The sequence below is a fragment of the Mugil cephalus genome, chromosome 1 (genome assembly GCF_022458985.1).
Source record: "Mugil cephalus isolate CIBA_MC_2020 chromosome 1, CIBA_Mcephalus_1.1, whole genome shotgun sequence".
Lineage (NCBI taxonomy): Eukaryota > Metazoa > Chordata > Actinopteri > Mugiliformes > Mugilidae > Mugil > Mugil cephalus.
Window position 1 is genome coordinate 47556618 of NC_061770.1, and position 27208 is coordinate 47583825.

A 27208-nucleotide genomic window follows, 5' to 3' on the forward strand; every position below is an offset into this window, starting at 1 on the left:
CATTAAAAAGGGGAACAGAGCAAACAGACCAGGAAGGCAAACATCTTCTGGGGGAGCGGACTCTGGAAATGATAACACAAACCGATGCCAACACTTCAAATACTAACACCACACTAGTAAATATGCCACCTTATACCGCACCACCAAATCCAAAGTGAGTGAGCACCTTAGTCCAAACAAACCTGTGACTGAAGGGACAGAATTAAACCCCCCAAACAAGCGACACTACAAAGATTGCTGACCATGTGTTTTCTCAGCAAACCACCACACTCAGTTAGACATCAGTCACTGTGGAGAATGAAGTGAACACAAACTCTGAGGAAGATAAACATGAATAATTTACATTACTAACTTGATACATTTGACCTATAACACATGGTTACAAACAACTTTGTTTTTCTGCCTCATATTCCAATATGCAAACATTTTCACTACAACAAAAATACGGCCAGGTCTGTACAAGAGTTTTTAAACTAGCAGACCCAGCTCTTCTTTTTTCTTTTTTTTAAATGAAAAATATAGATTACTATAGTACTATGGTAGCGAATGTTATTTCCTTGCATAGAGGTGCGAAACATACTGTACCTGGTTTTTGGCCGTAGTCTTTGTGGTGTGTGGACCTACAGTTTTTCAACCCAGACACAGACAATATCATAGATGGCTTTCAGTGCCATTAGATTTTCATGGTGGATTTGAGCTTTTTTAGGTCTAAGCAAACCAATATTTGTAAAACGACTGAGACAACACTGTGACCAATATTGTGTAGGTCTCCCTTGTGCCTCTAAAACAGTTGTACCTCATCAGAGAATGGACATGGGTCTTCTGAGCATGTCCTGAGGTGTCTAATAACAGATTGTTGTTAGTGGGGGTCTTTGGCTCCTATGGGTTTGAGGGGAGGGGCCTCTGTGGATTATCCCACAGATACTTCATCAATTTAGGATATAGTGAATTTAGAGGCCAGGTCAATGTTCATCATCATGTCATGTTTTTTGAGTTGTTCCTGAGCGTTTTTGTGTGTGTGTCTGTGTCAGGTTGGGGATGGCTGCTGCCATCAAGGAGTGTCATCGCTGTGGGGTGGGGGTGTCTGATCTGGTCTAGGTGGTGGTACATGTCTAAGTAACATCCACATGAGCGAATGCCAGGTCCAAAGATATTGCAGCAGAGCATCGTATTGTCACAAGATGGTTCAATGTTATTTACTTCTCCTGTCGGTGGTCATAATGTTATGCCTGATCAGTCTACATACCATCTACCATATATCATCTAAACTTGTTGTTCGAAAACCATTTATTTCTGGTTCAACCTCCAGAGTCAACGGGTCAAGTGTTCATCTAGTGTTTATCAAAACTGAGTCCCCAAATATCTCAAAACAGGATCTTAGTCAGTGGCATTATGTGTTTGAACCTGGTTTCAGCTGTGGGTTGTGCAGAGATGGTACATTCCACATCCTGTTCCCAACTTGGACTGACCAGTTACACCCACAACAACACTGTTTCCCTGCAAAGGTCACACACACACACACACACACACACACATTTAAAGCTCTTCCCTGCTTCTCTGGTATATAAGCAGAAGACTCTAGGTTGGAGAAGCAGCAGCAGCAGCAGCACCAGCAGCAGCAGCAGCAGCAGCAACAGGCCCTCTCCATCCAACAGCAGCTCCTCTACAACTTCAGCTGACGTATTTCCAACTCTGCATTTGCAGTTATTCTACAGATACAAAGGCTAGTTGGTAAGTAAAAGATCCTATACTAGTTTTTTCTTTTTTTCTTTTTTACACTGGAATTCCTCTAATATTTGGTAACGGTGTAGTTCATACCTTCCAAATGTGTAGATGGATGTTAATGTGCTGATACAACTTGGAGTTATTACAGAGTTTTACAGTTTTTATGAAAACTTTGGAAGACAGAGAAACGCCAACAAAGCTTTTTGTGTATCACTATGTGCACAGTGTGGCAACTTGGTGATTCATTTTTGATGCACTTTCTTTAAATGAGCATTTTATCACATGATTGCATAATATCTTTAGTCATAAGTCAAACTAACTTATTAGAAGTTGCAGTTACAGTGTGACAACATTTATTGAGGATTTATGGATAGATTTACAAATTTAAAAACCCATCTTCAACTAAAAGACTGTTTTTTGTTTTTTTAGTTTTTGGTTTTTTTACCACTACTGCAGATGAAAATGTGTCACAGTACATAAGATATTTACCTCATACATTCAGAATTGGTCCACATTCAATTTAACCATAATTTCTGACCAATAGATGTTGGTGAGTTTTGTGGTTAACGTTAAAACCTCTAAGACCAACTTTCACTTCCGCTAATAAACCAGTGGGGAAGTTTCTCCCGTGTCAGCACTTGCCAAAGTGGTGTTAACAATGTGCACATGATGAAGAGCTTCTAAAAAAAAAAAAAAAGCAAAGCAAAAGGGATCTAACAAAATTACGACATGTAGTGTGGAAATTTCAATTTTTACAGAGTGACACAATAATGATGGAATTTGAAAACAATTACATAAAGTAAACAAAATACAAGAACAATTTTGCTGTACAACAAAAAACACTTTGCTTAATTTAGGTGATAATGCTTTTCTAATTTTATTGGTTTAAGACTAACCCCCCTAAAACAAAATACATACTCATAACATAATACAATATAAAATTACATGAAAATTTGTAGTCAAAATGAGATATGATTTATATTTGGAGCCCAAACTATTTCTTAAGAAAATGAACCATTATCAGTTTCCTATTTCTCTCTCTTTGTAAGCCACAATTATAATAAGAGAGTTACTGAAATACTAGGAATTGTGCAAACGTGACACTTTGTTAACCAACTAGATTGTTTCCATTCCTGCTTGACCAGCTAAAATCCAATTGGTCACTGTGGTGACTAAAGCTATGAGACAGTGTAAACAAAGTCCACCAGGGTCCTCAGTATGGCTCAATAAACCCACAAAACATGAAACATACCCAAGATCACATCAACCCCTAAACCCAGCTGGGGTCTGCCTTAAACCTGCCTCCAACAGGCAGAGCAGGCCGCCACTGCAGGCCAGGAAAGCATAAAGATACTGATGGTTATATAATTATGTGGTGAGGCCGATTTAACCATTAAACACACAACAGCTGTTTTGATAAGATGCTGGCAGGGTGCACAGTTAGTCAAGTTTGTGGTACAGGCACCTGCCCGAGAGTAAGACTCACTGTTGCATAATATGGGTGTGCTGGAAAAAGAGAGACGTTTGGGGTGATGTTTGGCTGCATGAGTCATAATGTAGCACTGTGGAAGTTCTGTTTTCGTCTGAACCACCAGTGGCCCGGATAGTGACTGTGGGATGAGAGACAACATGGCAAACAGACACGCAAATACTATCCTGAATGATTTATTAAAAAGTCCCACAGACTTTTATTAGAAGTAGTAGACACATATTTAACGGCCGAATGACGTTTGTGCCACAAAAGATAAATTTATGTGGCTCGGTTGGGGGAGTGGCTTAGTTTTTCAAACCACAACCACCTGTATTTGTTGAAGGCGTCACTTTATTCTGAATTCCCCAACCACCTTTATTTGTTTAAGGCACCGTTTAATTCTGGTGGAAACGTCTTGCTTTATGTCATTTAGCATTATTTTGATGTTTTCCATACAATTGTCACATTTTTTGCTTTTTCAGATATTGAAGCTCTAGTTTTAGGCCTAATATAAATAAAGAGGCAGCGTCCCTGGGTGGGCTCGAACCACCAACCTTTCGGTTAACAGCCGAACGCGCTAACCGATTGCGCCACAGAGACAAGCTCTGCGGTGCCCTTTGGCTAGTGGGCGTGGCCTTTTTGAGCAATGGACAGCCATCAACAGATTCACGTGGACAGGAATTAGAATCCAGTATTATAATAATATCTTGGCCATCCTCAAAAGGATTAAACAATTGCATGTAGGACAAGCCTTTTATTTTTAAATTTCCCATTTTTTTGCTCACACTTGTAACTTTATTTACAGAGAGATCAAGAGCTGTTAGATGTAATAATTCATCCTTATGACATCCTGCTTCATAACACCATAATATCAGTTTTCAAGATTGTACCTCTAAATATAGAGAGCATATCAATAGAACACACAAGACATAGGCCAATAAACGTACAACGTCCCTGGGTGGGCTCGAACCACCAACCTTTCGGTTAACAGCCGAACGCGCTAACCGATTGCGCCACAGAGACAGTGGGTCCTTGGCTAGTGGGCGTGGCCTTTTGAGCAATGACACATCAACACTTACGTGTGAACAGCGCGATACTAAAGTCCGTATTATATATATCTTGGCATCCTCAAGAACAATTGCATGAGACAACTAGTAGTTTAACATTTTCTCAACTTAACTTATTTAAGCAGTCAGAGCTTAGTGCAATATCCCTTTGCCTAACCTAAACAGTCGTTGTAGCTGTAATAAGAAGCTTAATACAAAAAGGCCAAAAACGTACACGTCCTGGGTGGGCTCGAACCACCAACCTTTCGGTTAACAGCCGAACGCGCTAACCGATTGCGCCACAGAGACAATGGGGGTCTTTGGACTAGTGGCGTGGCCTATTTGTCCAATCAATCATTATCAATCATCAATCACTAACACAACGTACTCCTGTTGTTTTTTGTTAGTATTTACTTCCATACAAAGCTACATTAGGCCAGATACGTACCAGAAGTCATCTGGTATTATATTCATATCTTGAGCATCCTCAAAACTATTGATTGATTGAACATAGGTCAAGTTTTACATTGTTCTCAACGTTAATAAAGCTCGTATTTTAAATTACAGTCAGTCAGTGCAGCAAATCTTCCTTTTCCTAACCTAACAGCGTCTTGGTTTATAGCATGTAATACCAGCTTTAATTTACAGAAAGGCTGTCAAAAACCTACATCGTCCCTGGGTGGGCTCGAACCACCAACCTTTCGGTTAACAGCCGAACGCGCTAACCGATTGCGCCACAGAGACTAGATGAGGGGGATTCATTGGCTAGTGGGCGTGGCCTATTTGTCCAATCAATCAATCAGTCAATCAATCAATCAATCAATCACTCACACAACGTACTCCTGTTGTTTTTTGTTAGTATTTACTTCCAGACAAAGCTATATTAGGCCAGATACGTACAAGAAGTCATCTGGTATTATATTCATATCTTGGGCATCCTCAAAACTATTGATTGATTGAACATAGGTCAAGTCTTACATTGTTCTCAACGTTAATACAGCTCGTATTTTAAATTACAGTCAGTCAGTGCAGCAAATCTTCCTTTTCCTAACCTAACAGCGTCTTGGTTTATAGCATGTAATACAAGCTTTAATTACAGAAAGGCTGTCAAAAACATACAACGTCCCTGGGTGGACTCGAACCACCAACCTTTCGGTTAACAGCCGAACGCGCTAACCGATTGCGCCACAGAGACTAGATGAGGGGGAATCATTGGCTAGTGGGCGTGGCCTATTTGTCCAATCAATCAATTAGTCAATCAATCAATCAATCAATCAATCACTCACACAACGTACTCCTGTTGTTTTTTGTTAGTATTTACTTCCATACAAAGCTACATTAGGCCAGATACGTACCAGAAGTCATCTGGCATTATATTCATATCTTGGGCATCCTCAAAACTATGAATTGATTGAACATAGGTCAAGTTTTACATTGTTCTCAACGTTAAACAAGCTCGTATTTTAAATTGCAGTCAGTAAGTTAGTGCAGCAAATCTTCCTTTTCCTAACCTAACAGCGTCTTGGTTTGTAGCGTGTAATACAAGCTTTAATTACAGAAAGGCTGTCAAAAACATACAACGTCCCTGGGTGGGCTCGAACCACCAACCTTTCGGTTAACAGCCGAACGCGCTAACCGATTGCGCCACAGAGACCAGATGAGGGGGAATCATTGGCTAGTGGGCGTGGCCTATTTGTCCAATCAATCAATTAGTCAATCAATCAATCAATCAATCACTAACACAACGTACTCCTGTTGTTTTTTGTTAGTATTTACTTCCATACAAAGCTACATTAGGCCAGATACGTACCAGAAGTCATCTGGCATTATATTCATATCTTGGGCATCCTCAAAACTATTGATTGATTGCGTATAGGTCAAGTCTTACATTGTTCTCAACGTTAATAAAGCTCGTATTTTAAATTACAGTCAGTCAGTGCAGCAAATCTTCCTTTTCCTAACCTAACAGCGTCTTGGTTTATAGCATGTAATACCAGCTTTAATTACAGAAAGGCTGTCAAAAACGTACATCGTCCCTGGGTGGGCTCGAACCACCAACCTTTCGGTTAACAGCCGAACGCGCTAACCGATTGCGCCACAGAGACTAGATGAGGGATTCATTGGCTAGTGGGCGTGGCCTATTTGTCCAATCAATCAATCAATCAGTCAATCAATCAATCAATCAATCACTCACACAACGTACCCCTGTTGTTTTTTGTTAGTATTTACTTCCAGACAAAGCTACATTAGGCCAGATACGTACCAGAAGTCATCTGGCATTATATTCATATCTTGGGCATCCTCAAAACTATTCATTGATTGCGTATAGGTCAAGTCTTACATTGTTCTCAACGTTAATAAAGCTCGTATTTTAAATTGCAGTCAGTAAGTTAGTGCAGCAAATCTTCCTTTTCCTAACCTAACAGCGTCTTGGTTTATAGCATGTAATACAAGCTTTAATTACAGAAAGGCTGTCAAAAACGTACATCGTCCCTGGGTGGGCTCGAACCACCAACCTTTCGGTTAACAGCCGAACGCGCTAACCGATTGCGCCACAGAGACCAGATGAGGGGGAAATCATTGGCTAGTGGGCGTGGCCTATTTGTCCAATCAATCAATCAGTCAATCAATCAATCAATCACTCACACAACGTACTCCTGTTGTTTTTTGTTAGTATTTACTTCTAGACAAAGCTACATTAGGCCAGATACGCACAACAAGTCATCTGGTATTATATTCATATCTTGGGCGTCCTTCTCGGTTAACAGCCAAACGTGCTAACCGATTGCGCCACAGAGACTAGCTGTAGTGGGCAGGGGCGTGGCCTAGTTTTTCCAATCAGTCCATTAGTCAGAGGCGTCAGTCTTTAGACATTCATCTTATGTCGGGGGTTGCACGCAAACTGCTCATAGCAGTGCAGATATTTTAGCAGACACTGAACTATTTATACACTGTTCTCCATCCTCTCTCATCTCCTAGTCCTGCAAGGAATCACCCACCCTGAACTGTTTCCACCATGACGGATCAAGGTTCCACCGCAACCCCTTCTTCTGCTCCCCCTGTTCCCACCGGACCTCCTCCCAAGGTGACGAACCGTGGACGCACCACGGTTCCGATCGACAGCTCCAACTCTGACACACCAGAGATCCCCGAGTTCGAGTTCTTCGGTGTTCCAGGCCCCAGGGGATATCCACCTATGACTGGTGGGGAAGAAGTTTTGTAAATGTGTGCTTTTGAACGCATCTGTAATTTTGAGCCAGAAACAGATTTATGAAAATAAGTGTGCATTCAACCATGTAAACTAAAAAAATATATATAAACATGTAAAGTGCAAGGCCAAGTTAATTCTCAGCTCTCATTTAGACTAGCTTTGGGAGAGGATTCATTTTGTATATTTAAAAAAAAAGAAAAATAAAAAAAAAAGAACTGAAGGGTAGTTGGAGAAGATAAAGTCATTTTCCTGTCAGTCACATGTTTTCCCGTAAGGCTTTCACATGACTGACACTTGAATGACATCCAACAAAATACATCTGGCTCATTTCCTGCAGAGTCACTACACTCAGTGTGCAGCAATTTGACAGTAACCCGGGTTACTGTCAAATTGCTGCACACTGAGAGATATCCAGATGTGACAGGAATTCATGAATGCTGTGACGGGTGTTTCAACACACTTTGCAGCACAAATCAATAGTCAACTGGGTTTTCTTTCTTACTATAAAAGGAAAACAAAAGAACAGGACAACTCCCGACTACTGTATATTCCCCTAAAAAATATATGTCCAATTCCAGTTTGATTTATTTAACCGTTGAATGCAAAGAGATTTTCCTTAGTTTGCTTTAGCTCTATAGCAATTTCTAATGTCTGCTTATCGAAGTGTCCTTAAAGCAGAGACATATCCTGATTAATAAAGCTTTGAAACAGGACAGCATAGAAGACATGACATGAGGAATCAAACGTACCTGACTAAATCTGTCAGTTGTTCTGTATTGCAGTGTCACCAAATTCCATCCCTTTGAGACATCTTTCTCTCCCCGTTTCTGTCTTCCTCTGTCCGTTCAGGGTACCTGGACATCTGGGACGTAGACATGATTAAGAGGCCAGATGAGAGCAACAAGATGAGCCACCGCACCATGCTGTTCAACTCGGACTATCTCATCGTTCGCAGAGGACAAGAGTTCCAGGTCAAGGTCACCTTTAATCGTCCCTACAAACCCGCTGAAGACCAGTTTGCTCTGGAGTTTGTTATCGGTGAGCCGTGATCTATCTATCTATCTATCTACACCATAGGTCTTCAACAGGGGGTCCGCGACCCTTAGGGTGTCCGTGGAGGTACTGCAGGGGGGTCGCAAAATCTTTGGTTGATTAGACATTTTTTAATATATATGTTTTTTTGATCTACTCTGTTATGGTAAACTCTCTTCTATTGATTCCGCTGATTGGATCTTGACGCTAATGTTCCTGTTCACTCAGGTTCCAGCCCTCAGTTCAGCAAGGGCACCTACATTCCCGTTTTCCCCACAACGGACCGCCAGAGCACCTGGGGGGGCCGCATCATAAATACTTCTGACAACATGGTCACCATGGGCATCACCCCCTCCGCAAGCTGCATTGTGGGGAAGTATCACATGTACGTCGCCGTGCTGACACCCCACGGCATCCGCAGGACCAGACGAGACACCAGCCGAGACCTCTACATCCTCTTCAATCCCTGGGCGCGAGGTTTGTTTTAAACCCACGTTTAAAACCTACTGTTTTGTGGGTTTATTTTTATTAAAGGGCTGAGTTGTTTTTTGTTTTTAGTTTAATTTTCCTAAATCACTTCACCTGTTGTCTTCAATCAGACGATGCTGTGTTTCTGGATAATGAAGAAGAGAGGGAGGAGTGTGTGATGACTGAGATGGGGATCATCTATCACGGCGCTTTCGACGACGTCTCTGAGAGAAACTGGAACTATGGACAGGTAGGAGAAAGACAGATTGAGGCCTTTGGAGACTTCTTCAACAATTAGGTCTTAGGATTGAACCTTTTTGTGTTCCTAGTTCAACTATGGAGTGCTGGATGCATGTTTGTACATCATGGACAGGGCTGAGATGCCCATCACCAACAGAGGAGACCCCATTAAGGTGACCAGAAAGGCCTCTGCCATGGTGAGTAAAAAGACTCTTCATGTACTTCCTCTGAAACACCACCTATGATAGCTGAAATCCGCCGTGCTGCATTAAATCCACACAATGAACGTCAATCTTTTCAGCTCAACTCTCGTGACGACGATGGCGTGTTGGTGGGGAACTGGAGCGGTGACTACACCTACGGAGTGGCGCCCACTTCCTGGACTGGCAGCACAGACATCCTGCTCAGCTATGCTAGTAGCAAAATGCCAGTCTGCTATGCACAGTGCTGGGTCTATGCTGCTGTCTTCAACTCCTGTGAGATCTTGACTGAATCAAAGAAGTTAATGGTTGGCTAGTTGCTAAATTAGCTGCCATAAAAAAATAATTAAAAAAAAAAAAAAAAAAAACATCCCACATTATTTTATTCCTACAAACAAAGAGAAAGAAAAGGAAGCAATGAGACACCTTTTCTGAGCTTTTGATCTTATCTTGGCTGATACATACAGTAGATACACTGTGTCAGTTCAGATAAAAAGCTTTTATTCTAGTGTGAACCTTCACTTTGATATCTGAGCCTCTTTTGATAATATTCTGTGTTACAGTCCTACGCTGTCTGGGCATCCCCTCCCGCGTCGTCACCAACTTCTACTCTGCTCATGACAATGACGGGAACCTGAGGACCGACATAATCTTGGATGACAACGGCAGAATCGACCGAAACCGCACCAAGGACTCTATCTGGTACTTCAATTTAGTATACCAATAAGCACAGCTGTTTTCAGCTTCTTTTTGTGTGGAGTTGGGTTGTTATTGTTGGTTATACACTGTGCTCAAATGGTCACTGATACTCACGGTCACTGCAAAAAATTGGTCACCACTGACATCTTACTGTTTTCGACCCCTTTGTCCAAAGTTAAAGTAGGCTATGTAGGAAAATGAATGACAAGTTTCCATGAATATTCGTAGTTGTCAGACGACAAATCTTTGTCAGTTTAGTAAATTCTGATGTGATGTACTTTGAGACGTTGAGGAATTTCAAAAACAAATTGGTATTCTATTATAAAATGCTTTGAAACCATTCATTCACACCAGGAGATAAATGCTCTGAGTGAGATTCTTTTCTCCATAGACCAAAACCTCAGGATGTAAATTATCACGTACCAGTCGGCTCGTATAAAGGCCGATTGCTTTTTTCCACTTTGAGATTGTTAATAATTAGGAAATGATGAAAGATGGACAAAGCCTCTATTAAATAATAAAAAAAAAAAAAAAAAAAAAAAAAAAAAACATTTTAATCATGAATGACGAATTTTCTGTAATTATACCTAAAATGTTTGTTTACGTCAGGAACTACCACTGCTGGAATGAGTGCTACATGTCCAGACCAGATCTCCCTCCTGGTTTTGGAGGCTGGCAGGTTGTGGACGCAACACCACAGGAGACTAGTGATGGTAAATAACAATAATCTGGAATAATGAAATAAATAAGTGTATATATACTATATATAAAATTTAAATAAAGTCAGTGCAATAAGGGAATGTTCATTTCCCATAAAGGTATGTACAGATGCGGACCAGCGTCAGTCCAGGCCATCAAACATGGACAGATTTGCTTCCCATTTGATGCTGCCTTTGTGTTTGCTGAGGTGAGTGTCTTTAGTATTGTTTTTATTTCTAGAATCACTGAGAAAGTGATATATTTGCAACCAGCAACCAGACAGGTTCGGATCACATTAAGGTGTTTTTTCTTTTTTCTTTTTCTCTTTCTGTTCTCTGTCATCCTCGCTGCAGGTCAACAGCGATGTGGTGTTTTATTCCCGGAACAAAGATGGCACCATGGCACCAGTCAAGGTGAACAGGACTCACGTTGGCCGCATGGTTTTGACCAAAACTCCAGGAGACTTCACCCGCCGCGACATCACCGAACAGTACAAGTTTGCTGAAGGTCAGTGACTACAACAAACACAGAGTTTTAAGAGGCATCTTTTAAGAGGCATCACAAGCCTTGGGTTTTTTTTGTATCCCATACAATAGAATCTGAATCTGTACACCATGTTCGATTTAAATGCAGGGGGGCAGAAAGGAGTGTACTGAAAACAGCAGCAGGGAAAGCAAAAATGGCGCTCAATATAGGAATCCTTAGTACTTTTTGTTTCAAAAGTCTCGTTGTGTTTTTAAAGGAAACAGGATCGTTTGACAGAATTTAGTTTTTTTTATCGTTTAAGTTGTCTGCGATGTACTTCCCACACTCCTGTCCAGTAGGTGGCGGTAATGTACCTTCAAGCTTGTTGCCAACCGTCAATAAAAGGAAAACAAAGAAGAACAACAACAAACCCCGCCAATAAACGAAGAAGAAGAAAGATAATAATAATAATAATAATAATAATAATAATAATAATAATAATAATAACAGTAGCAGCAGCAGCAACAGTGGCACCGCGAAGATGGCGAAGAGGATAGACTCCTTTGTGTGGACAGACGACGAAGTAGAACTTCTTCTTCGAATTACTTTAGAGTACAAAGCCTCAAAGTTCCAGGATAATGTTGACTGGGAGTCATGTCAGTCAAAGTACGCTGATATCATGGAAAAATTCCTGGCCCAATATCCCAGTCAGCCTACCGACAAGGATTTTCCTCACAACGGTTTTATAGCTAAATCCCAGGTCACGGCCAAGCTGAAAAATGTTAGGGCTAAGTACAGGCAAGCAGTGGACACTGGGCGCAGAAGTGGCCAGGGACGAGTGATCCGCATTTTCTTTGAACTCTGCGAGAAGATCTGGGGTGGCTCGCACCCTTCACGCTGCATCGACGCTGGCATCGAAACGGGGGACCTGGATGAATGTGCTCCGCTACCCTCCCCACAGTCATCCCCACAGTCGAGATCCCCGTCGATTGAACCGCCTGCTGATTCTTCAAACTCCAACGCATCCGTTGAAAATCTGCCTGCTCCATCGTTGAGACCGCGCAGAGAGCTGCTACAGGTAGGCTCACGAGTTTACAAACAGAGTTTAAGCTATAACGGGGCATCTATTGTCGATTTCTTTGAATATTTTTTTCAGTATAGTTTTTCACCATATAGAAGGAGAACTGTTAGGACTGGGCGGTATACCGGTTCATACCGAACACCGACATTTTTTCCGTCACGATATGAATTTTTAACATACCGGTGTATTTGATTACACAGCGTTCGGAACGCTGCGCCGCGAAACACTATTTCCAACTGCACCATTTTCAGTGTAGCGCTTCTAAACACGCATGGTTTGACTGATCACTTTGAGGCGTGCTGGAGAAGTAAGTTAAACACCATGGAAACACCGAAGAACTAGTACCAAAAAAGGTGCCTTGTCAGTTCTGTGGGTTTTTAGGGTGACTAGAAGTCCCCATTTTCTGGAGACATTCCCGTTTTGGACAACCTGTCCCCATCTAAACCTGTCCCCGATTTTAGCGCTTTGTGAATGAGGGAAAAAATGGTGCGCACAGACTACAGCGTTATTACGGTAGCCGGTCGCACTGCTATTTACATTACAGGGCTCTCAGCGAAAGACATGCGCATTTCAATAAGCTCATCCGCTCTCACGCCACACAAAAGAATTCTAACGCAGAAGATTGATGAAACCTGCCGCAAATACACTTTTAAAGATATAAGTAATCTATGAATAGATGAGGTGAGGGCAGGCTTCTCTGCTTCACCGTCAACCAATCAACCAATCAGAATATATCCTCGACCAATCAGCCAATCACAAAATAGTAGGCCTATTTGTCGTTGCCAGGTGAAATAGAAGCGCCTTAACCACGCCTTCCACAAATGCGTGAAAATGTGCACTCGTGATCTGGTAATTACGCCATCACTTAATTTATCATTATTATTATTATGGTTGGTTATCTTTAAACAGCCCCTCCCACCTCCAGTAAAAAATCTCACTCCAAACTAAATTAAAAACTTGAGAGCCCTGTTTTAAATATGAATAAATATGTCAAAATAAATGAAAATGCAATTGTCCTTGTTTCTTCAGTTCATCGTGATAACATTTATTTATTTTTTTTTTTTTTTAATCTCTGAGCTGTAAATGTCCCCGGATTTCATCTTAGAACCTGCTCTGAACTTGTAATTATTCATGAAAAAAAATAAATAAATACCGTGATATACTGTGATACCGTCAGAATTTTGAAAAATACTGTGATATAGATTTTTTGGTCATATCGCCCAGCCCTAAGAACTGTCTTTGCTGTGCACACTTAGTATTATCTTAATTCTGTGCATTAACAAGGAAATGATGTTCTTCTTTCTTGAAGGAAAGGCTGAACAATCACCGAGGGGACAGGCTGAAGAGAAAGGCGGCGACCCTGCAGTCTGACCTTGCGGTGGAGGAGGACCTCCGGATAAAGAGGAGGATGTTAGAACTGATGGAGGAGAACAACAGGCAGAATACAGAGAGCATGACTCAAATAAGCAGGAACATTGCCAGCATCACCAACACCATTCAAGAAGGCTTTTCCTTGATGAGGGAGTTGCTGCTCAGTCAAACTCCACAACGTCCCAGCGGCAACGGTGTGTATGGACGAACCTCGGGACATCCAGTCATACATCCGACTCCACATTCCTCAACACCAGCGTACATGCACACACCGCACCAGTCAACCGACCAGCCATGCCCGTCGACTGCTCCCAAACACTGTGGCACATCATGGGCTCGTTGAAAACCCCTTTTCAGCACATCGATTGTCCTGTGATGTGGGGACGAATCTCCTCGCTCAGGGCAATGATCGAGGCCCTGGACATGTGGAAGTTTCCTCTCCATTCACTGTTCACAACAAGTCCATCAACAAAGTTGTCCCACCAGCTGCTGGTTCTGCCGGGTCTCGTCCAATGTTTCCTCCTGCTCTACCTTCTTGTTGCTCTCCGTGGTCGATCCAAGAGCACGTACCGTATGTTATCGTCCACTATTGCTTGCTGCTCGTTGTAGCGGAAGACAAGGACAAGATTTTGCTGCAGCAGCTGCAACAGGCTCATCGTCTTTTTGTAGCAATAACACAAATCTGTCGCCCGGCGTTGTTGTTGTTGTTGTCGCTATGAGTAGTCGAGAGTTAATGCAGGGGCTTGTACATTTTGCACAAAATTCTTCCGCTATTAATTTAAGAAGAGTAGTTTTGAATTATTCAGACTTCACAACTAATCTGCCGAAAGTGCACAGACATGTTTACATGAATACATGAATGTCATAATGAAGCAAGTGAAAATGAATCACTTTGGCATGAACAAAGAATGAGGTTGCATATTTACTTTGATGGATTATGTTGCTCAGTCAGTCTGTGTTAAGTCCATTTATTTTTCCTTTTTTTTTCTTTTGCAAAAATGCCCTGTCATAAATTAATTCATATGCCATGTGCCCTACTGTGGCAGCCAGATTACACGCTTCACGTTTCTTTTTCTTTTTGATTTGTGCCCTTCACTCTGAAAATCATGTCCTACGAATGACTTATGCAAGGATAAGAATAGCTTTGTCTCAAAAAAAAAAGTCCTGATAGCTGCAAATATGCTGCTTTTGTGCAAATTTACAGAAAGGCAAAATTTGTTAACGATTACCGAAATGTCCAAACATACTAAATTTATATTTAAATCATCCATTCCAGGCAGCACAGAGGAGCGAACCGTTCTGGAAAAGGCAGAAGAGTACGGCTGTAAACGAGAGAAGTCTAGCCCGCCTCTGTCTGACGTGGACCTGACCCTGCCCACTCTGGAGGTTGCCGTCGGTGACGACTTTGAGATGAACCTGGAGTTTGTGAACCACAGCGACCAGCGGCGCACCATCGACATCTACATCAGTGGGAGTGTGGTGTATTACACTGGAGTCACCAGCGCTGAGTTCCTGTTCAGAGACCCCACAGTGACCATTGGCCCCCATAAAAGTGAGTACAGGACGGAGAGGTGTTTGTGTGTAACCTTATATTTTATCATTTGAAGTTTGCATTTAAATTAAAAAAAAAAACACACAAAAACAGAGAACGTGTCAGTGGAGTGAAGTCTGTTTGCATTTTGTAGGTGTCAAGGAGTTGGTGACGGTGGAGGCAAAGAACTACATGAAACATCTGGTGGAACAGGCCAACCTCAACTTTATCGTTACTGGGAAAATCAAAGAAACCGGCCAGATTGTCTCCGCAATGAAAGTTGTCACCCTGCACAATCCCAAACTCGATATCAAGGTCTGAGAGGATGTTGGCTTTTACCCTATAAGTCTATCTACCCATTTCAGTTAGTTAAAATAAAATTATATAAAATATGAAAACTTTCTACTGATATATGTCCTGTGTGTACTTCAGGTGTCGGGTCCAGGCAAAGTGAATGAAGAGATGATGGTGACCGTGGAGTTTACAAACCCCTTCACCTTCAGTCTTGATGGTGTGTACATTCGAATGGAAGGACCCGGGATCATGCCGCCCAAGTCCAAATATTACAGGTGAGCTTCACACAGAAGAAATTAGTTTCTTAGGATTAACCACAAGCGCACATGTCAGAGTTGGCTATTATTTTAGTGTACGGGTAAAAACATGCATCTGTAAAGAAGGAATTTATGAATACAGCGCATGAATTTTTGTTTTACTTGCATGGTGTGAATTGTCCTTCCAAGAAGTTCTAATTAAAAGGCATATGAATGCATATACCCTGTAACTTGGAGTCGCGCATTAGCAAACAATTATGCATGCTTGTGTTTCTGATTCTTAACTAGTTGGCCCATTCCTTCTGGTATCTAATTTAATCCTTTGTATTTGTCTAGTCTGATCACAGCAGGCTCCTCTCTGACCTGGTCTGAGTTTTTCACCCCTCAGAGGGCTGGCAGATCCAGGATGATTGCGACTCTGGACTGTCCTGCTCTCAGGCAGGTCTACGGCCAGGTGTCCGTCGACATCGAACTGTGAGGACCGCCGCGGGATCGCTGACACTCAACATTATGCAGCATAACGTCAGCCTATATACAGTATAACCTATAACACAGCTTCAGCATTTATACGCAACAATGGTTATAGTTTTAAAGCACCACAGATGTAATTGTAGTGAGACCGCTCAAATTTTGTAGCTAATCAAAAGGGAAATGTGATCATTTTTTTAAGTATTCTTAATACATAAATATGGTAATAAATATTTTAAATGCGCCTCTATACATTTTGGCCACTAGGGGTCAGAATAATCAAAGAATCAAAGTTTCATCTCTAACATGATATCATAATAATGTTGATACATAATATGAAATGTATTGCTTTAGCCAAAATGATTTCCCCAAAGAAAAAAAAATGGAAACTGGAGAACAGTCAGAGTTAGTATGCTGTGCGAAAGCCGATCTATTTTACTTAAATCTTACACTGCATGATAGTAATGTTTTTTAGTTTTTTACTTTTTTATTAATTTTTTAGCTTTAGCCAACTTTTAGTTTGCTTTAGAGGCCACAAGGAAACACAACTTCAGACATGCAGAAATGTCAGCTGAATTTCAAATGTGTGCGACCCGCAGAAGTTCCTAATAAAAACCTAAACTCCCCATATGTAACTGAATAAGCCACTTGATTCAGTGGTAAAGGTCAACAAGTCCAGTAGCCTTTGTTTCAGCTTTGTTTGTTTTGTTTTTTTGTTTTTTTTGGATACTTCTGTCCAATGTGAGGGCTGTTAGCTAATGTTACTAGCGTTAGCTGGGAAGACAGTGTGATATTGTCATGCCTTGATCTGCTGCTGGAACGGGAACTATTTTGGTTTGGTTGTGCTTTTGAGGAAGTGTTCTTGCAGCATTTTGACATTCACTCACCATGTGTTCCCCTTTGGAAACATCATCACAACTGGCAAAACACTCCTTTCATACACTTACACCACAAATATCACAGTACATATTTTAATTACACATTTTATTGCCATCAAATATTACCATTACAGAAAAAGCATTGCAGGAGCCTCAACACCGCAAATTTCTATGTCTTTGCAACTGTTTTAATTTTTTTTTTACTCAACTTTATTAACTTTCTGTCAATAAATCAACAAGTAGACCAAATAAAAGGCTAAGAACTGCATCTTTTTGTGAATGTTACCTCAGTGTGAACGTATGTGAGTTCTTCCTCAAAAAAGTGCATTTAGCAATCTGAAAAGTGCAATTAGAGAAACATGCTCATTTATGAAAGTAACATCTTGCCATGACTTTGAATTAAACTGGATTTTCACCATTTCAAATCACATTTAATTTCTAAAACTCATTACTACATTGTGATTAATATAAACAAGTAAACTTACCTACATGTAATAAACAGAAGTTCTCTGAGTTTGTTTTCTAAGATTTTTGTGTACGTTTTACACTTTCTGCAATAAACTTTCCCAGTTTAAAATAGACCCCTTATGGGGTAAATTAGTATATTCTATAAAATATGTCCATTCTTTCCAAAAACGGTCTGCTGGAGTATGATAACTGACATTTGCAAGCTCCAACTAAGCCCCGCCCCTCACAATGCATCACTCTGTTTACAAGTTGTGAAGGGGTCTATATGTGACATTCCCCTCATTGTCACTTGAAGGTGATGAGGTAGTCAGGGTAAGCTTGGCTATCATGGAACACAACATACATGCTGGGGTTGTCCATTCGGTCCACCACGCTGTCGTAACGGTCATGTGGCTGCTGGCTGTCGCGAGGTGGAGGCATCCTCATGTTGCTTTGGCCCTGAGTGTGGATGCCCGTCAAGACTCGTGCCACAAACATTAACTGAGAACCATCAGCAGCTGGCCTGGAGTAGGTGGGCTGGGCTGAGTAGTTGGCGTTTACTGCAAAGTAGGTTCCACAACCATATACAGTGGCTGAAAGTAAGAAGGAAATAAAATTTAGAGAATCCACTGTATGTGAGAGGCAACATTACATGTTGATTATTGTCATTATTATACAAACCCAAGGTAGACTGTAAGAAACGGGAGTCAAAACACATCATTTTAATTAAAATCTAAATCCTGAAATACTAGAATCAGCCTGTAAGTGCCTCACAAATTACTCCCCCAAGTTTCACCTAAATTCCCAGAAAACAAATCATTTGATTTCAGCAGTTGCACTAATAATCCATAGACAAAAAAAACAATGCATACGTGGATATCAAGTTCTAATTTCCAAGCAGCGAACGATACATTATTTATGTGCAGTAGGTGTGGGCCACATCTAAAGAGCATTACCATTTTGCCCAGCAAAATTCCTGTTGAACCCAGTTTTCATGATGGAGTTACAGTTGTCCTCGGTCGTCCCGTGGTACAGCATCTTTTCATGTGCTCCGCCCTCAGTTGCGTTCTTGTGAGAAATATGATTCTTCTGTGCTTCATAGGCACGACGCAGATGAATGTTCTGCAAACGCTCAATCTAAATCGACACCAAAAAACAATGAGCTGCTGTAGCCTTTTCTTAGCATTCATTAGGGCAAAGAATCATGTGCATTTATACAGAACAGTACACTATATGTATATCCACTGCTTTCTTGAAGTAGTGATATACTGTAAATTGTATCGAAAAAGAGAAAATGGAAGGTGCTGCTGTATAGGCAGTTGACAGAAAATCCAAATGTTAAGTCACCCACCTTCACTACTGTCTTGGTGACAGTTCTTTTGAAGGCCTCCTTCACTGTCTTGAATTCTGCCGAAGATTGCACCAGTGGCACTTTCTTCATGACTTCACCAGGAGCCATGTCGTCCCAGTACAGAGGGAAGGTGAAGTCTGAAAAAAGAAATTCAATTCTTAACCAAATCAATTCAGTGGTTGTAAGCCTGCAGATATAGTGTGACATTCATTCGCTCATCGTTCACCATCAAACAAGCTTTATTCTGTGATAACCATGACAATCTGTGATATCTTCATTTCTATGAAAAGTGGACCAGCTGATCTGCATCTTGATGACTGTATGATTAAAAAGCTCCAGATGTTTGTTTGGAGTTTGAAAATGGACTACTTGTGGTTAGTGTGAGCTACAATAATACTTTTGACCATACTGATTACCACAAAATGTGATCCATAACAATCACTTTAGGTTCTTTGGGGTTTCAGAGTGAGCCGTCTCCTTACCTGGCAGATTCTCAAGTCGTTTCAGCATCACTATCTGTCCTCCTGGGTTTCTTGTGGCCTCCATCTTCTGTAGATCCACGGTCAACAAGGTTCCCAGTGCGTCAAATATCCCTTCTGCTATATCCTTGTTTTCCAGCTTGTGATTGGCTGTTTTGGGAAGTCTTTCCCAGTTGCCGGTATATCCTAGGAGGCACCAAACCACGCGGTTGTACAATTCCTCCTCCTCCTTGGATATCACGGCCCTCCTGAGGATGTCCTGCTGAAACACACTAAACTTCTGCAACACATTGGTGACGCCATCTTTTAACCCGCTCACAGTTAAGCTGCCAGACTGGTCTGTCTTCATATACAGACCCTCATTCTCCACTAGTTGTTTCAGATCCTCCATGTCATCCTGGGTGAGGCCTTCCAGCTCCTCCTTTCTGAAAGTTTTACTGGAGTACTGTGTCTGATACAGGCTTTTCAGCTTTGCCATGGCATCGTCAATGTCCTTCCTTAAAAAGCCCAGGAACATGAAGACGGACTTCTGACTTGTGGAGCTGGTCTGAAGAAAGCTTAGATCTGTGATTAGAGACTGTGGCGACTGTTGTTGTTGTTGTTGTTGTTGATGATGAGAGAACTGAGGTACTGGCAGGGGAAACAAATCGGTGCTTTAATATCAGATTTCTTTAAAGACACTTCAGATTTCTGAATAAGAAAATTGTGAAAAGTCCTATCACCTGTTTTTACTGCGGCAGTGGCAAATGCCTGCATAGCTTCCTCTTTAAAAGCCAAGAAGACATTGATCTTAATGAGGACCAGGCGGATGTTGCGGAGATGTGGAGAAGTGGACGATGTCGCTGTCTTGATTCCTCTGAGAATGGCGCCTGCCACAACACCAGGGTCCAACCCACCAACTCCTGTATGAACAATTGTTTACTATCAAATAAAACTGAGTTGACTCACCAGAGTCACATTTAGGTTTCTATAACAAACATGTAGAATGTCTCGCTGTATATTTACCAGCACAGATGGCAGGGATAGCGACGGACTGGAAATGACGTTTTTCACAATAGTCAATGATTTTACACACAAGTTCTTCAATTAAGCCTGCATCCTTTTCTCCGCACACATGGAAAATGCTTTTACAGGGGAAGTTTCCTGGCTTGGATACAATAATGTCTCCTCGGTTCACGTTTGCTGCACGCACAACAAAAAAAGAAACATGAGCAACATGCATTCAAGTGTATATTACTTGTCTATCTGATCATCCTTCCTCACCTGCTCTCAGTTCATTTTCCATCTGTGGTCCAGCTACGGTTAAGATGTCTTTGCACACCCCATCTGTGGACATAAATTATCATACTTAGAAATGAAGAACCAGACTAAGCGTTTGCACAAGCTGTACTTTCTTCAAAAGGAAGTAAAAGGTCCTATTGCTAACGTCCTCACAGTGACAGAAATGTTGACATCATGTGAGCTATCCACACGTGCTTCTCCCCCGTAACTTTTGTAATGTACTTGGTTGTTTGGCATATTGTCATAATTTTCTAGTAGCACAAATGTGTTCTTATCCAAAAGGAACATTTTACAGTATACAGAATTACTTGCATATAATTTTTATTTTATTTTTTGCATATAGTTTAAGACAATAGACCCCTTCACGGTTTGTAAAGGATGTAACGTGTTTTGAGGGCCGGGGCTTAACTGGATGTCAAACATTTAAAACGCTATAGCATGTAAACGGCGGTTAGCATATTTCAATGGTCTGTTTTGGCATGAATGGATGAGGGAAACACATATTTTAGAGAATAAACGAATACACTCACTCTCCAAGACCGTGAGGTTTATTTTAAAAAGTTGACTGACTGATGTGAGTATATCCACCGACCCCTGAGCTCTCACGCACCAGATGGACAATTTGACAGGACTGCCCACCGTGCAATGGGCAGTTGAAGGCATACAAATCGTTAGACGCCTATAACAATGTCTTGAATGGACATGTGTAAGATTTGCAATAGAAGAATTTGAACGGTAACTTTTGTCCATGCGAACACTGAGGGGCTGTCTTTATCAATTGAAACCTATCCTACAAAGACATGGAACCTATGTGGAGGCTAAAGTAGCAACTACTACTTGGACACCCATGAAACACACAACTAACATTACTTTAGCTAGCGATTAGCATTAGCATTAATCTATAACAACAATCCCCTAAATAAGCTTTAGCTTAACACAATTTCAGTCATGATTTATTCTAACCCATAACATTATCCAGGCTGAAACTGATGATGCATTACATATCAATCTGACCTGATATGAAGTATGCATGTTAATGATTGTCTCACTCCAATCTTTTCTTTAATCGCCAAAGTCAAACCAAAGTTGTCTACGACTGTCACCCAACAGCAAGATGACATTTTCATGGTTGAAAATGACAGTGTTCGCTTCCCTCTGTTTTGCCTCCAGTTAACATCATGACGTCACAGTGACAAAGGCCATAAAGGGGTGCTTCACACTGAGGGTGGAGCCACATGTTAATCTGTGCCACCCTTTCTGAGCCCATGCCTAATCTAATCTATTCTAAACTGAAACTGAAACAGTGAACAGTTTGATGTACAGTAGTGTTTCATGAACATTTTACAAAACCCAGGTTTCTAATAATACATTGATTAGGTGACAAGATATTGTCTTTCATGCATACAATTTTGTTTTGGAAATCTCTCCAGTGATAAGACTGAGTTGTGGTCTATGTTGTCTCTCTCACATCTACCACTAGATGTGCTCAGTCTGTCTCTATGACGCCAGATTCATGACTCACAAATGCTTCACCCATTTCACAATCAGTCCTTGTGTGCTTTTACTTTCCCCTTTGAGTGTTATCTTACCTTTGGCTCACTATTCCAATCCCATGATTTCTTGTTTTCCTTTCTGTGCTTACTGCCTTCTTTAAACTGCTTATCTGAATTGCTCCCACTTGGTTGAATTTGTACTTTGGTCATTCTTCCTTCCTGCTCTTCTGCGACAAAATATCTAACTAAAGAATGGGCTTTACAACTAAAGAATTCAAAACAGTTTTGTGGGTAAAAAGGCAAAGAGAAATTTTAATCCAATGATGATTCACAAAGTTAGGAGAGTTCATCTTCTGGGTGGTAAAGTCGTGGGTATCATCATAGTCATTTCATAGAAATCTACCTACCATAGTTAAAATTTTTGAAGTCGGTCGTGTTCACCACCACATCTGTAGTCTCATTAGTGATGTCACCGAACACCACATGTAGGTCAACCCCACCCCCCACTGCCATGGTGACATTGTCAAGGTCACTGGTGAGGGACCCGAAGATTACTAAGAGGGAGACAACCACAGTATGACTTGATATCAACTCGATGGTGAATTTGATGAGTGAGGATGTTAATGAAGGTAGTTTTCTAGTTACCTTGGTCTCCTTGGTTCATGTTCAAGCTGAGGTATTTGTAGACATCATGGTAGCACTACAAACAAAAAAAAGGCATTGCACGATAAATAACTAATGTATGCATCAGTTACAACAACTAGTTTTTATAGTCACCTCCTCAGAGTCAGGATAGCCAGGTTTAATGACGATGTGAATGGCAGAGAGAGACCCAGTTGATGTAGATAACCCAAACTGTCGGATGCTCTCGGTTAGTACTTCGATGGCTCCTCTCAGAGGAAACTTTAACACAATTCCAGGGCCAATAATCGGAAAGGCCACTGACTTCAAGCCCTGATGTGCACAGAGGTCCAGGCACTTCCTCAGCCCATTACCAAGAGCCTACAATACAAGAGTTACAAATAAACTAATTTCTACACATTTCCTCTTGAACTAATGTATAACAAAAAATATGCACAGGGTTTGTAGGACTAATCTAAGAGTAAAATAAGTTTTCCAATTAAGCAAATAAGAAAGCACAGTTAAGACATGAGGATAAGATGAGTTCTTAAAAGTATTTTATTTCACCTGGGCACTATTTCCTCTTAATCCATCCCAAGGCAAGCACTCAATGAAGAAGATCTTGGTGCATCCTAGAGATGGAGGCGCATCGACCTGCATAACGTCACCAGGGGCGAGGGTATGGTTCGCTACCACTGAGTCAAACCTTGACTTCACTGCGTTTCCTGCTTTATTTAACAGACAGGTACCAACATTTGTAGAAGTCAGCTGCTTGTTGAGCATGGGGACCACCAAAACATTCCCCTGTAGAAATAATGTGGAACAATATAAATGTTAGAGTTGCAAACATGGTTTGATTTATGGGAATTATAAATGAATGGAAAGGGTCTAACCTGTTCGTGTTCTAAACTCCCAATTTTGATATTTAGGTTCATTTTGTTGACTGCAATGCTCCCAAAACGGAGGGAATGGCCTCTGGGTTTGATCCTGCAGGGGAGGCTTTGTAGTTGAGGCATGACATTGACACGTGGGGAGTGAACATCTTTCTTTTCTCTGATAAGGACCTGGAAAGAACTCTCTACCAGCTCCTTACTCTCTTTACCATCTGTCTGGAAGAAGCGCTGAGCTCCTGGTCCATCGAGAACCAAAGTATCTGTTATGAGACTGCCGAGAGCAGACGTGAGGGCTTGCTTGGCCTCCTGAACATGACAACGGGGACCAGACACAATTACGCAAGGACTGGGAAACTGTGAAGCTTTTAACATCGCCTTGGTCTGCTTCATGGGAATCAGTTGTAAGATTCGATCAAAACAGTCAACTAGCTCAGGCTGCGGCAGATTCAGAAATTCTTGAGTCTCAACCTGATTGATCATATAGTCATGAAGAACATCTTTGAGCTTTTTCACATTCACGCTGTAGCCCACTAGTTGGACCTTGGTAACAGCAGTTCCACTGGATCCTGGGATGAATTTCACATCTACTCTAAGTTCACCAGAGTTTTCTTTGTCTTTGGCTTTGTTGAGAATTTCTTTCACTCTGTCCAGATCTGGAGGTACGGCTGCAGCACCCTGTAGGTTCACACTCTCCACATTCAGATCTCTCATCACTGCTGCCTCAGCCTCATCCAAGGCATCAGAGGACAGACTAGAAAGAAGCAGGTCTGAACCCACCTGTAGGGAAACCGGATGCCTGAGGCTCTGCTTGAAGCGTGCTTGGTACTTTGAGATGGCACTACTGAGTCTTATGAAGGTTATTAAATCTGTAGGAAGCTGAAGTCTCTTTTCTTTTATCCTCTTGATCAATTCATTAAGTTTTGTTTCTCCCAACTGCACCTCCTTGTCGGGTCCTTCCAAGATGATCATGGCACTGCCCCTGGTGATTTTAACCTCTGGATAATTTGCACGCATTTCTCGACTAAACTCTTCTTCGACCAGATTAAACTGCTTCTGCACAACAGGCACCTCCCTGCTGGTCGACACGCTCCTCGTCAGAGTTTCAATCCTTGCATTTACAACCTGAACATCTCCCACTACCACAGCATAACCACTCTCTGGGTATACTTTTACATCATCAGCTGCCAAGGAGTGGTCCTGTAGAAGCATTTTAACTTGTTTTGGCTCAAACACATGATGACAGGAGAAGCGCTCTGTGAACTCGACAAAGACCAGATCCACCTGTTGCTCCCATTTCTCTGCAGTACCACCAAAAGCTCCTCCAGGCCCCTTCTCAATATCGCCCCTTATGACTACCTCTTCTTCGTCAAAATCTAACTCAAATGTGCAGCCGACTGCAGAGAGTTGCTTTCCTAGTAATTTGGACGCTTTAGGGTTGTCTCTCAGGTAGTATATGAGGAAAACATCCAAGCGCTGTCTCTTCTCAAGAGTTTTTGTGTTTGCCTTTGTAAATACCTAAGGATGAAAACAAAATCAAACAAATCCATCAGGTTACCTCAAGACTAATGAGAACACTGCATTTGGTAGTCTATGTACTGTAAACTTTTAAATACAATACGGAGTACAAAGCAGTACATTACAAAACAATCATTTACAATTTTAATATCCCTTACACTGTAACAGTTATAATGTAAATTATTGTTTTGTCACAAAATTCTGCACTACGCACTTAGCATACACAAGACTTTGGTTATCAGGTGTTGGCAAAAAGAGTAGATTGAGAAAACTGTCAGGGGTCTTCAACATTTTTCAGGCTAAGGACCCCCAAACTGATGAGGGATTAAAGAGGGACCCCCTACCTACTATATGTGTTGTATATTACACTTGGCCTAGTGCTATTTATAAATATACACCATTATTATCATTTTTCATTCAATATTAAGCTGTTCAAATTGGACGGACTTTAATGAGCCACATTTTTTTATTTCAAACATATGCAACAGTGTGGCCGTGCATCTGCTTTAAACATAAACATACCTGTATATAGCATGCACTGTTAGCTTCTCTTCTGCTAATATTGCAGCATATGTCTGGGATTTCCCCTGGGGACTGAATAGGCTCTCGGCCAATTGCAGGAACCTGACAGAGTCAGCGGCCCCGTGATTGACTCAGCAGCAATAAAGGCTGGGCCTACTGTGTACAGGAGGCTTAGATTGACAGATCTAGTGTAGTGCTCTGTGTGAAACAGTGCTTTGTTGAGACAGCTCCTGTATCGCTGAATGAGTGAAGTACTGAATGAAAGATAACGTCTTCTGCCTTCATTTATCCCTTTACAAAATATGTTGGATTCATGTTAATGTGGGTTGAAAGAAATTTGAAGCTGTGGGGGAAAATTGTGGGTAAAAATTTAAAAATATAGAATAATAATAGAGCAGACAGATGAATAATGAATATGTCTGTATGTGGTACTTACTGTGTTATGGTGTATATCTGACAAGGTTGACACAGTGCCATATTTGTCTAAGGTATTTCCGAGAACTATTTGCAGAGAGTTACAGGAAATGCCTTGCAACTGGTCTGGCTAGGTGACAACATTTGGCTCTGATGTTGACAGTCAAGCATCAGTCAAACCAGCAACAAACCTCACCTGAGCCTGGCTTGTCGATGGCTGATCAGAGTTCTGGGGCGTACTGGCTCGGCTCACCGTCAAACGTAGCTCCCCACCAGGAAGACTGACTGTGTGAAACTTCCTCTGCAAAACCCTTTCCTGATCTGTAAAAACAAAGCATGTTTCAAAATCACTAAAAGCCCCTTCTCCAATGTATTTTACAAATTTGCACTTTAGTTTTCTGTCATAGCCTACCTTCTCTTTCCTTGAAGCACACTTTATAGATGTTGTCTTCAGTCCGTTGAATTGTTCCACAATCTCCTCCCCCAGAGTCTCTTTTTTTGTTGAAGTATCTCCTGAGCTTCTCCCTCTCTCTGTCTGTCAAATCTCTGGCTTCAAAAAACAATGGATGTGGGTACTCATCCATTTTACCTGCAATTCTACACTACTAGGACAACTCTTGATATAAATTACACTTGTTCGCCTTCTTCCAGCGTGAACAGTGTACTCCAAAGTCCTTTATTTCAATACTTTCACTTTCACTTGCAAGAAGTACCACCCTCTTACATATGACACACCCAGTATCATACGACATTTCCTTGTTTGTCCAGCTGTACAGGCAAAAACAGAAAGTGAGAAATTTGTGAAACTATGATGAATTTACTGATGAAAACAGGTTTGTGACCGTGTGATTAATCTAAACCAAAGAAGCACCATGTCATATGAATATCTGTTATATAACATCTTACTATGTTAAGCCACTAGATGTCCTACTGAGACTAAAATCTGTGCCAATACAGAGGAACATTAACAGTCCTTTAACATTTGTAGACTTTAAGAAGTTTTATATTTATGTCATGCAGAATTTATTGTGCTTGATTTGGTGTGTTCGTAGATTT

The 27208-nt window shown here is 41.3% G+C and overlaps 3 protein-coding genes and 8 non-coding genes across 11 annotated transcripts; 2 read left to right on the forward strand and 9 right to left on the reverse strand.

The window, feature by feature from the left end:
• The first annotated feature begins 1571 nt into the window (after positions 1 to 1571).
• On the forward strand, positions 1572 to 17404 carry f13a1b (coagulation factor XIII, A1 polypeptide b). Its single transcript, XM_047597585.1, has 15 exons — positions 1572 to 1731; positions 7222 to 7445; positions 8303 to 8491; positions 8714 to 8962; positions 9085 to 9203; positions 9283 to 9390; positions 9495 to 9669; positions 9957 to 10095; positions 10702 to 10805; positions 10911 to 10999; positions 11145 to 11298; positions 14985 to 15260; positions 15394 to 15554; positions 15672 to 15808; positions 16127 to 17404. Exons 2-15 carry the CDS (start codon positions 7259 to 7261, stop codon positions 16266 to 16268), a joined length of 2229 nt encoding a protein of 742 aa, XP_047453541.1. The 5' UTR covers positions 1572 to 1731; positions 7222 to 7258; the 3' UTR covers positions 16269 to 17404.
• Positions 3723 to 3796, reverse strand: trnan-guu. The gene has a single exon. It is a non-coding gene; the product is annotated as a tRNA-Asn (tRNA).
• trnan-guu lies at positions 4146 to 4219 on the reverse strand. The gene has a single exon. It is a non-coding gene; the product is annotated as a tRNA-Asn (tRNA).
• On the reverse strand, positions 4479 to 4551 carry trnan-guu. The gene has a single exon. It is a non-coding gene; the product is annotated as a tRNA-Asn (tRNA).
• trnan-guu lies at positions 4913 to 4986 on the reverse strand. Its single transcript has one exon. It is a non-coding gene; the product is annotated as a tRNA-Asn (tRNA).
• trnan-guu lies at positions 5364 to 5437 on the reverse strand. Its single transcript has one exon. It is a non-coding gene; the product is annotated as a tRNA-Asn (tRNA).
• On the reverse strand, positions 5823 to 5896 carry trnan-guu. The gene has a single exon. It is a non-coding gene; the product is annotated as a tRNA-Asn (tRNA).
• On the reverse strand, positions 6274 to 6347 carry trnan-guu. Its single transcript has one exon. It is a non-coding gene; the product is annotated as a tRNA-Asn (tRNA).
• trnan-guu lies at positions 6731 to 6804 on the reverse strand. The gene has a single exon. It is a non-coding gene; the product is annotated as a tRNA-Asn (tRNA).
• On the forward strand, positions 11310 to 13786 carry si:ch211-174j14.2. The gene is made up of 2 exons (XM_047597588.1): positions 11310 to 12334; positions 13652 to 13786. Exons 1-2 carry the CDS (start codon positions 11798 to 11800, stop codon positions 13706 to 13708), a joined length of 594 nt encoding a protein of 197 aa, XP_047453544.1. The 5' UTR covers positions 11310 to 11797; the 3' UTR covers positions 13709 to 13786.
• Positions 16954 to 26825, reverse strand: LOC125015647 (protein mono-ADP-ribosyltransferase PARP14-like). Its single transcript, XM_047597584.1, has 14 exons — positions 26565 to 26825; positions 26349 to 26473; positions 23702 to 25216; positions 23376 to 23612; positions 22965 to 23189; positions 22833 to 22887; positions 22595 to 22741; positions 20677 to 20739; positions 20419 to 20595; positions 20136 to 20315; positions 19417 to 20043; positions 18935 to 19071; positions 18540 to 18720; positions 16954 to 18176 (listed from the first exon to the last, which is right to left on the reverse strand). Exons 1-14 carry the CDS (start codon positions 26734 to 26736, stop codon positions 17890 to 17892), a joined length of 4128 nt encoding a protein of 1375 aa, XP_047453540.1. The 5' UTR covers positions 26737 to 26825; the 3' UTR covers positions 16954 to 17889.
• Between the last annotated feature and the right edge of the window lie 383 nt (positions 26826 to 27208).